The following is a 10,425-nucleotide window of genomic DNA, read 5'->3' as shown; positions in this document are numbered from 1 at the left end:
CGAACGGGGTCTGTGGATCGATAGCTACCACTCTGGGGACTTTCTGGTTTAAAGTTGTGTCCGCTAAATATTTCCTGGGCTGTTTGGCTGGTTTCCATTCTCTCGACAGATGCAATGTGACACACTGCACCCACGGACCGTGTGAAAGTATAACCTGTTACCTGGCGCCACACCTGCATTTAACAAAAGATAATTAGCCCGTAGCCGGTGTGTCTGCTTCTCAGCAAGCGCATTTTATCCTGCACTCTACTCACTATTTGGTGTTTGGATTTGTTGTATTGTGCGATTGAAAAAAAAACTGAGATCTAAATAATCCCATTAACAAACATTCATGCTGTTTATCCAGCGTGCGGCTGCTGCGCAATCAGTTTGCTTCTGCCTCCTTTTTGACGCATTGGATTTAAAGGCGAAGCAGCGGAGTTAGATTTAGAGTTGGAGTTATATATGGCTGCCTTTTTGTAGCTGTTTGGTAATGTAGGATACCCAAGAAGAAGAAGAAGAAGAAGAAATGACTGTTATTGATTGGCTCTGTGCCTTTCGTTAAATTTGGGATAAGGGACGAAGAAAGGCAAATTTGTCCCGAGACACCCGAAGAAGAAACCCGCCGGACGGACAGTCGGGGCCAAACTGGAAGGCGTCCAGCTGGTAGGCTGAGCAGGTAGGATGAATGAAACTGGAGCTATGACTGCGTGTGAAAGGCGACTGGTTAGATATAACATCCAAAATGGCTCGATAAATTGCACGTTTTTTTTCTCCATGGATGCAGAAAAAACATGAGCCAAACTTCACTGATAAACAGAGCTATTCAAAAATGCGAAGCTTTTTAGAAACGAGATTGAGAGACAGACAATTTTCGAGACACGTTCATCAATTAGAGGCTTCATTCTTTAACACGGCACACAATTCATTAAGCTGCGCAATGATTTAGGAGTTTAATAGGTCGGGCTGGTAGAGTTAGTTATCCTGTATAGCCCTGTGGGTAATACAGCTGTGTGAGTCATTTGAAATGGACCGTGTCTGTCACATTATATCTTGCATGCCGAATAAACTTGAATAGTGTTCCAGTGTGTGAACAAATCTCCGTTTTCGGTTCGTGTGCGTTCTCCTCCCCCTTCTCCAAGGAAGCCTTAAATTGCTTGATTATTCAATGGGGTTCAGTTCATTCTTCATGGCAGAGACGCAGCCACGTGCTAAACATGACAACCTCATTCTGCTGCCGTGGAGTTGACAGACAAGATGCTGCTATGCTTTGGGCACCACACATTCGTGTTGCCTTACTTCACATTAGCCAGCTGACCAGGATAATGAAAGCTATGCAAAGGCAAATTTACTGGAGGCTAGTTTTATTGGACAAATGTAATAGCTTCTGTAGTTTTTGGAAACTGTTACTAAAGGGCTTGGGACTAGAATTCCTGGACTTCTGTTGTTGTGCTCATCAAATGGTCAGGACTGAGTCATACTCATGAAAACCGTGTTTATTTATTTTTGGCCAGTCAACAGAGAGCCTCACAAAGCAGGACACAGTGAGGGCAGTTGGGATAGCCTATCAAGATATCCACCCCTGCTGGATCATGGGTAACCACAATGGCAAAGACAGCCATGTCCCTACAGGTAACTCAGCATCCAATAGTCCAATTTCAAAACACATTAGAGAAATTATTTATAAAATACTGTGTATAAGTTTCAGGCTTTGTATATTTATTTATTTTTTGTAACTGTCTTGTTTCTTCTGATCATTATTTCTAAGTCTGACTATTTTTAGACTGTTGGTACGACAGGTCCAGGAAACTGTCAGCTCCACTTCATCTCTTTGTCTCCTCTGTATTTCCAAGTGTGAAAAATAAACTGTCAAAGAGACGGCACGAGAAAGACAGTCGGTTACTTTTACTTTGTGAGACAGCACGGCAGCTGGGGCTCTCGCACTGAAGAGGGCGTCAATCAAAACATTTGTGCTTGTTGTGCTTCCACATTACCAAAGGATGAAAACAGGGTGACTACAGAAAGTGAACGCTTATGGAGACATTTGCCTGAAGGAGTTCATTCTCTGTGCCATTCACTCACTATAACAGGTTTTAACACTCCCGTTAAACAAAGATCAGACAAAGAATGTTCCATTATATTCCCACAGTAACCATTTTAATTTATTTATAGTTATTATTTTAACCAAAGCTCAATGTTTTGTCTAAAGCAGCAGAAAATGTGTTTGGAACTGTTTTAGTAAACTCGAAATAAATACTAATTTAAGGACAACCATTTACAAAAAAAAAATGTAAATGTGTCAGTGAGGATGCTTTGCATTTTATAGACTCACTCTTTTCAAACCAAACTAAATTCTGGTGTCGGGCCCTGTATGATCAAAAACCATATTTCAGCAAACAAAATGATGAATCAGCATGACAGTGAAATAGAAACCACATCCAGTAAGATTCAATAAAAGTTGGGATCAGAGTTTTAGCTTCTTCAGCCCTTCAGTATCCTTGAATTCAAAGCGTCACATTTGGCTGAGCTAATGTGTGAAATTTGACTTTACAACTTTATAGGTCTAGTCTTTTTGTCTCTTGGCTGTCGGTATGCAGGAATTCGGCTCATGCTAGAGGATGAGAATAGCTTCCCCATGGTAGCTGAGCAGACTACATCATGCTGCTGCCAGGGAAATGATGAGTCTGCAGAATCCTGCAGCACAACACAAGGACAAGGAGGGGAAAGCTTAAAAAGATCAGAGTCAAAGGAGGCGAAGATCCATGTAGCCTGCCAAAATTTCCACACCATAAACAGGATAATATCAACATCACAGAGAAATCCAGTAGCTGTAACATTAGTTTTCAGCAACAGATGACACACTAGTGGATATTTCCTGATTTGACACATAACTAAAATGCTAATAATGCATTAGCAAAATCATCATTCTGCTCTCCAGGTGTCTTTTTAGAGTTTTTTTTTTTTAATGTGTTTATATTTTGTTTTGTTTTTTTGGTTTGTTTTTTTTCTGCAGCTCTTTATAATATAGTCACATTTTGGCTGCAGTGAGGATCAGCTCTATGATCAGGGTAAAAATTATCTCTCTTCATGGATCTTGCCACATGGGGGAACAGCCTGCATTTGCCAGCCAAGATATTGGCAGGGGAGGTTTTTTGCTGCATCAGTCTGCCGAGGATAGTAAATAAGGAAGCAGGCAGCGAGGCTTACATCTGCAGTGAGGAAAAGAAGAGGGGTGGCTTTGCAATCGGCACATTTTTCAACAGATTTCAGGACAGTGCCGTTTTTCTCCTTTACCTATTTATTTCCCTCCTCTCAGGTTCTCCTTTAGATTTCTTCCAAACGCCTCCTACCACACCCTCACAGGCAGAGCTGACTGTCATGGCCTTATCCTCTGCAGCTTCCTCTGATAAGGCACAAACTCCTCCAGCAGCTGGCAGCACCACCACCTCTCCATTCACAGAGTGGACACAGCAGCTGTCGGCTCCCTCAGAATGGGCTGTAATCAGCGTTGACAGCGTCGCTGCCTCAGAGACAAATGTGAGCGATGCAGCAGCGAGAAATGAGGCAGCGGTGGGCAGTCCGGCCACTCCAGTACCGCTGCCTTTATCCAGAGGTTCGCCTTCAGAGCCTTGTTCGAATGAGAGAGACAGCAGGCTGGAGCCACAGGCTACAGCAGAGAGAGCTGGAGAGGAGATGACCTTGGTTTTACTCAGTCTAATGGAGCACTACAGGGCCTCACTGGGCCTAACACCCAGCACTGATATTACCACAGGAGCAGTAGGTATGCCCTCTGTCATCACCTGTTTTGTTTGTTTGTTTGTTTTTAAGTGTGCTGTCACTGACACATCAGAGATGTGTGGTGATGAGAAAGGAAGCAGAAAGTCTTTGTAGTTAAAGATTACATATATATTGTTAAAGAAGTACGTGCTCATAATAAACGTGGAAAAAGTTTCAAATAATGAAATCTGCATGCGAAGGATCAAAAAAGCTCAGGCTTCACACTCCTCCCAACACTTGTTTTCAGGCAGTTTTTTTTCTCCACTTCTATATCTGTATGATATTAAAGAGATGCAATATCCTCAATATGGTCTTCTCCAGCACAATGGTATGTAAGCACAAAGGCCCCACCTACCTACTGTTAAAACCTTGTGTTTCTAAAAAGCAGCAAATCAGAAAAAGCTGACTTAAAAAGAAAAACCTAGTCCCAGGATAAAACATGGAACTGAAACTCAAACGTGGAATATGGCAAAAAAAAAACAAAAACAAACTGGTATGACTCCAGGAGCTATCCATCATAGTTATAAGTGGTTTAAATATCATCATCACCTACTAAGTGTCATGTGGAAAATTGATTATTAACAGCAGCATAATATGCAGTAACTTAAAGGGACACCTTTGTGATATGGTTGTTTTGTTTTCTAACTCGTGTGTCAGAGCTGCTTCGGCATTTGATAGCAGAAAGAGAAGAGCTGGTTGAAGAGGTGGAGACCCTGAAGGAGACACTCAGGGTGAGTTGTTGGTCTACAGGTTGCAGACAGTGAGCTTGCTAATTATTTAGCATTCAGAGCTGTGTTTTCATGCAGCATTTAGTGCTGCATTTGTCTAATTCTGTGCACTTATTTCTGTTTTAAATGTCATGTGACGACATCGCAACATTCACATTCCAACAGCTCTGGTCAGACTTAAATTCAGTCACACGGTACTGACTAGTAGACAGATATTTATGTAGTAATGACAATTGGAGAGCAAGCCTTAACGTGGAATTACAGTGTTTCTTTGTTCCTCAGACAGAGAGGTTGGAGTGGCAGCAGTTCCAGTGTGACCTACAGGTCGCTGTGTCTGTTGCCGACCGGCTCCGGGTTGAGTCAGAGCAGGCTCTGGGTTCACTCCAGGAGAGCCACAGGACTGTAAAGGAGCAGCTGGCACAGGCCCTCAGCAAACAGCAGGACACGGACCGAGAGCTAGAGAGGCTGAGAGCTGAACACAAAGACGCCTGCTGCAAACTGGCTGAACTGGAGAAGCAGCAGCAGCAGGATCGAGCAGAGCTCGATGCCCTCAGAGGTCAAACATATAAAGATGCAGATAAACCAGACTCTGAGGAGCAGCAGGGGGAAATGCTTGAAGTTACAGAGGAAGCTGAAGCAGGGACAGAAGCTCATGAAACAAATCAAGAGGTGGATGCTACAGAAAAAGGCTGTGATCCTGAGGAGACAAGCGAATCAAAAAATGTGCAGCTGAAAGGGAAAGGGGTGGCAGAGGCATACATTCGCAGTTTGACTGCCCTGGAGAAGAAGAAAGGTGACGGACGTGGACAGAAAGATCCCAGAAAGATTGTGATGCTCTCTGAGAGATCCTGGTGAGTCTGCATAAAAGCTCAAACTGTGGTCTCCTTGTTGCGACAAAATCTAATCCAACACAAAATTGTTGTCTTCTTAGGAGTCTCTCTCGTCTCCCGCTTCCAACAGACTCTTTAAATCCAAATGGGGCTTCAAAAAACTTGAGTACAACATTGCCACTGTGCAAGGTATAACACGTTTACACTATTGTGATATACTGGGAGACACTGAGATGATCGATGTCATCCCATGTCGAATGAAATGTCAAATATGCCATTACTTAACTGTTTCAGAAAGAAGAGCCGACAAAAGGGAGGCGGATGGACCGAATTTTACAGAGGCAGGACAGCTGGTCGAGCTTTTACACAGGTGTGCTTCAGTCTCTCGAATCACCGTTAACCAAACCATAGCATCTTGTTTTATTACAACTGTGTCTGCATTTGTGTGATGCAGGAAAACGGGATGACGAACAAAGCTCAGATTCCTTCAAGTGAGTGGCTGATAAGCCTCATATATTGTTGGTAAAGATGATGCTGATGTCTTTGTGTGGAAAGAGAGGTTGGCAAGCATTTGTGGAAAAATAACCAAAAACACACTGTTAGAATTGGCAGTTTTCAACTCTTTAAACCAAAAACAGTTAAAACTGACCCATATGACTTTTATATTTGTATGACTTTAGAATCGATTCGTGTGTTTGTCCGATTACACTTTTTTTCACTCGTGTTCTCAGGTTAAATGACTGAAACAGTTTGCAGTGAATGAGCAATTCGCAGTTAAAATGTTTCTCCGTCTTCAGACCTCAGGATGGTTTCAGTGCTCTGCTGAGGCGCCATGGTGGCTCCAGGAGAAACTCCCTGCTGCGCTGGTGCCAAACTCGCACTCAAGGTTATAAGGTCAGAGAAGAGAACTTGAGCATTGCTGAGCTATATGAAGTCATGTGACTCTTTGTAACAAGTTAAATTCAGACAAATTGCAAATAATGTTTTGTGGCAGAATATTGAGATCACCAACTTCAGCAGCAGCTGGGAAGATGGTTTGGCGTTCTGTGCTGTTTATCACACCTATTTACCAACTCGCATCCCCTATGACAGCCTGAACCCAGCTGATAAGGTAAAACTCAAAATGCAATGATCTCACGAGAGAAAAGAAAGCACTCTTTAATTTCCATCTGCTGTCCCCGGACAGTTAAGCACAATATTAAATGACCTATAAAATACAAATACATACCAAAGACACCAGATTAAATTTGAATAGTAAACTCAAATGTGCAATGCTTAACACAATACAGCACAAAGTCGGTAAAGTTTCAGGGATATTAATCTGTCCAGTTAGGAAACATAAACCACTGTGAATCCATTTCACCTCCTTCTGTGCAAATTAAGTCACAAGGTGGACTGGAAAGGCAACAAAAAGACCGATCCCACAAATGGGAATGATTGTGGTGGCCAACATTGCTCTCGCTTGACCAATTATTCTCTAGTTACTTTTTTTTTTCTTCTCTTTTCTCTAATGTCCTTGCCACTACTGGTAGCATAAGACAGTACCTATTGTTCCTATTCAGGTTGCACAGTTAGTCCAGCTACTCCAGGATGGCACAACCATATGTGCCGCCACGAGGTTTCCTGTGTCTTTCAGAATAGTCTCACAAATGTGAAGGAAACAGTGGAGAAGAGAGCTGGACAAGGTTGTCTGCACAGTCACAGACCCACAGAGAAGACCTCCAGTCAATGACTGGCAGCATTAACTTATCTTCACACTCCTTCACATGTGCTCAGTGTGAACCTACTCTCATCTCTGAAGAGAACTGGGTGCAAATGGCGAGCCTCAATAGGTCTTTGTTGTGCTGGACACGAGTCCCACTAAAGGATGCCGGGCGTTCAAATCACCCCCATGGTCTCGGTCTCTGTAAGTTTGGTGAGAAACGTATACAAAGGGTTGCTGGAAGTCTGTCTCCTTCTGTTCCTTCTCACACAAAGGAGTAGATACAAGTCCATCTGATGGTTTGGTGCCCTTTGACCCTCCTACAGCTCTCTGTGTGACAGACACGCGGTTATACATGTGGAACCTGAATAGTCCATATGTGCTATCTTAATCCAACTTGTCATCTAAAATGCAAAAATAAGGGCTATGAAGTATATTTGCATTTACACATTCATGTCTGTAAATGTTCATACAAAACGTGTCTTTATTTTTACAGAAGGCAAACCTGAAGCTTGCTTTTAAGACGGGAGAGAGTGTCGGGATCTCTGCCACACTAGTGAGACATTTTTGTTCTTCTTGTTCAACTCAGATTTGTGTGTTTTACACAAATAGCTCAACTTTAACATTATTGTTCTTTATCTGCTTTTTAAAACTTCCTGTTTATCCTATGTGGCAGACAGTGGAGGAGATGCTGAAGGCAGAAGGACCAGACTGGCAGAGGGTCTTGGGATATGTCGAAAGTATTTTCCGCCACTTTGAGATGTGAAGTCTTCCGCCTTCGTTTTTTTATTTCTATAATTATGAATCAGGAGCTGAACCACGGAGACACAAGACGGAGCTCAGCTCTCTAAACTAAAACACGCTGGCAATACTGGACTCCATGACTTAAGTTTAGGTACCAGAACAATCTTTTTCACAGAAACAAGTGGAAGAAACTAAATAGCATTTCACTATCTGAGCCATTTTTAAAAAAAAAAAAAAAAATCTTAAACATGCACAGAAGTTATTCTGGATCTGAATACCTGGCTCGATGAATGTGCACAAGACACAAATCTAAATATGCCAGAAAGACTGCACACTGAACTACTTCCACATAAACTGGGTGCCATCTGCACTGGTTTTGCACAGTTTGCCTTGGTGAAGGGGGAAAAAAAGCACTTTTGGAAATGTAGTGTAGGTTCCAGAATCTGGGTCACTTTATTTATCTCGACTAATATTTTTATCCTGAACTTCTTCTGCCACAATATGTATTTATGCATCAAAGCCTAAGAGCTGTATAAGGTAGATATGTATTCAGATTTTATATGCTGGAATAGTGATCTTTTAACCCCAAATCCTATATGTAAAAGAAAAATTGCCTTTAATGAAATGTATATATGTAAATACATGTAATCGATTCAGGGTTTTTTTAAGTTTTTTTTTTAGTTGTTTTTTTTTTTTAAAGTATGGTAAACACTGGTATATAGATTAACTGCAATAATAAAGCATTTAAATGGAAATGAGGTTTTTTGGGGGGTTTTTTTGTTTGTTTGCACATTTTCTGCATTAACAATGCACACAGGTTCAGAGAAAACATTTTAATTTAAACAAAAAAGACATTTGACAGCATATAAAAATGGTACAAAACATGGCATCAAAGGAAATGATTAAGGTTAAGAAAGTGGTCATGGTGTAACATGTGACAAATAAATACAGAACAGTAAAGAAAAGCAATAATTAAGCAAGGGTACTTGAGATTAAACTGGAAAAGTTGTGTTGTCTTTCTTGGAATATTTAGTGTTTTTAAACAATAACCGCTCCACATAAAGACAGAACTGTTGACGGCATGCTGGATCTGCTCATAACTGCACTGTATTCCAAAGTTTAAATGGAAGTATCCTTGCGAACAATGGATGGAAGTAATATTTCCTATGAAGCCGGAATGGCGCCTCCTATAGGTGGTGTTGAAAGTGGCGGTAGGAGAAGAGATTTCAGTTTAGCAGACATGGCTGCGATTTCTGGGTCCTGGGTTTCATATATCTTGACCAGTCGGGCAAATTTAAGGACACCTGAAAGGGAAGCAGATGATCAGCATGACAAATTATATCATCTCCCCAGAATGACATGCAGCCTGTAACCAGTACAGACTGGAAGTTTCCATCGAAAGGGATCTATTACAGTTTGTTACTGACTTTTTTGGATTCTCCTAGAACAGATTTCTATTTCAACTCTTCTTTCTTTAAAGCAACTCCCTTTTGATTGGCTGCACCTTGCAGACAGGAAATTTAAACCACAAGTAGGCGGGGCATCTGTGCTGTGTGCCCGAATTGACCTCATTAAACCCGAGCCTTCGGCTCCCCGGGATTACTTATACATACACTGATTTTATTATTTAAAACTTTGGACATGTTTAATTTGAAAAAATTCCCTGTGTGTGATTAAAAATTGAGGCCCATTTAAAATATGTCATTTAGTATCTATAAAAAACAGTGATGTGCATATATGTTTGTGACACTGTAGTGAGGATGATATTAGTTTTGATAATAATGAACTCAGTAGGTGGAATATAAGTGTTTTAAAGACACTGTCTGGCTTTGTTGTTGCATCTTAAAGCTCCTCTGTGGATTCAGGCGGTCTCATCTGCTGCCGTCTTTGTACCTAATCCCATAACAATTTCATTATTTTTCCATCGAGCCTCTGTCTGAGCTATGCAATCTGTTGCAAGCCTCCTAGTTATAACTGTCTTTATGTCTCGGGTAGTTGATCAGACATCTCTCCAATGTGTGACTGGTATACATCTAAAGTGACTACAACCCTGCAAAGTTTGGTTTCTGTAACAGCATTGTGTGGGAGATTTAAGGTGATGTCTTTAGAGATAGAAAACGGTAAGAAACGTTTAGATGAGAAACAAATATGATTTATAAATGCAGCATTTATTTGTTCTTCTTTGAGTAGTTTAATGTCCAATTCATACATTTAAGACCCAAATTAAATTATATGAGTACTCTGCGTCATATCAGCCAACACTAATTAGCACCGGTGGGATCATTTGTTCTAGTCTGAACGGTGTCTTAAAATTATTTGAACTTTAGAGTAGTTTCTATTGTTTTAAGCCTTCAGAGAATAATGTCTTACACTTGGTACTTTAACTCAGAGAAAGGAACCTGCTGTCCTGAAAAAAATTCCACAGATAATCTTACTACTATGGTTGGCTCTTTGGACAGAGTTCATCCCTAATCATCTCAAAAACGGGGGGATTACAATTTTTTTTTTTTCTACAAAAACTAAATGGGAGGCCAGCAGTGGGCGAGCTGCTTATTTTCACAGTACACTGTTTGCACTTTTTCTCTAACCTAGCAAAGAGCAGGCTGCCACCTATAACAACACCACTGACCTCCAGGAGTACGCAGAGACTGTTACTGCCTACATC

The 10,425-nt window shown here is 41.2% G+C and overlaps 2 protein-coding genes across 3 annotated transcripts in view; one reads left to right on the top strand and one right to left on the bottom strand.

The window, feature by feature from the left end:
• The first annotated feature begins 202 nt into the window (after positions 1 to 202).
• Positions 203 to 8,378, top strand: LOC102200006 (cytospin-A-like). Of its 2 annotated transcripts, XM_005731157.1 has the most exons (12): positions 203 to 658; positions 1,494 to 1,611; positions 3,296 to 3,760; positions 4,414 to 4,487; positions 4,767 to 5,335; positions 5,416 to 5,503; positions 5,609 to 5,684; positions 5,769 to 5,805; positions 6,112 to 6,208; positions 6,309 to 6,425; positions 7,513 to 7,572; positions 7,693 to 8,378. In XM_005731157.1, exons 2-12 carry the CDS (start codon positions 1,572 to 1,574, stop codon positions 7,780 to 7,782), a joined length of 1,713 nt encoding a protein of 570 aa, XP_005731214.1. In that variant the 5' UTR covers positions 203 to 658; positions 1,494 to 1,571; the 3' UTR covers positions 7,783 to 8,378. The 2 variants fall into 2 exon arrangements, with proteins under 2 accessions (XP_005731214.1, XP_005731215.1); XM_005731158.1 differs by lacking the exon at positions 1,494 to 1,611.
• A 200-nt stretch (positions 8,379 to 8,578) lies between these two features.
• grcc10 (gene rich cluster, C10 gene) overlaps positions 8,579 to 10,425 on the bottom strand; it is a 7,307-nt gene continuing 5,460 nt past the window's right edge. Inside the window, exon 4 of the mRNA XM_005731156.2 lies at positions 8,579 to 9,064. Coding sequence (XP_005731213.1) covers positions 8,925 to 9,064 — 140 coding nt within the window. The 3' untranslated portion in view covers positions 8,579 to 8,924. The remainder of the gene's footprint in view (positions 9,065 to 10,425) is intronic.

Source organism: Pundamilia nyererei, unplaced genomic scaffold, assembly GCF_000239375.1.
Source record: "Pundamilia nyererei isolate P.nyererei 1_Seehausen unplaced genomic scaffold, PunNye1.0 scaffold00041, whole genome shotgun sequence".
Classification (NCBI taxonomy): domain Eukaryota; kingdom Metazoa; phylum Chordata; class Actinopteri; order Cichliformes; family Cichlidae; genus Pundamilia; species Pundamilia nyererei.
Note: the sequence above shows the minus strand (reverse complement) of the source record. Positions and strands in the feature narration are given on the sequence as shown.

Bases quoted from the DNA above. Each gene is read 5' to 3' on its own strand.
- LOC102200006 (XM_005731157.1), top strand. From the start codon at position 1,572: ATGGGTAACCACAATGGCAAAGACAGCCATGTCCCTACAG. The intron at 6,426-7,512 runs GTAAAACTCAAA...TTATTTTTACAG, and splicing joins GCCTGAACCCAGCTGATAAG to AAGGCAAACCTGAAGCTTGC. The intron at 7,573-7,692 runs GTGAGACATTTT...CCTATGTGGCAG, and splicing joins TCGGGATCTCTGCCACACTA to ACAGTGGAGGAGATGCTGAA.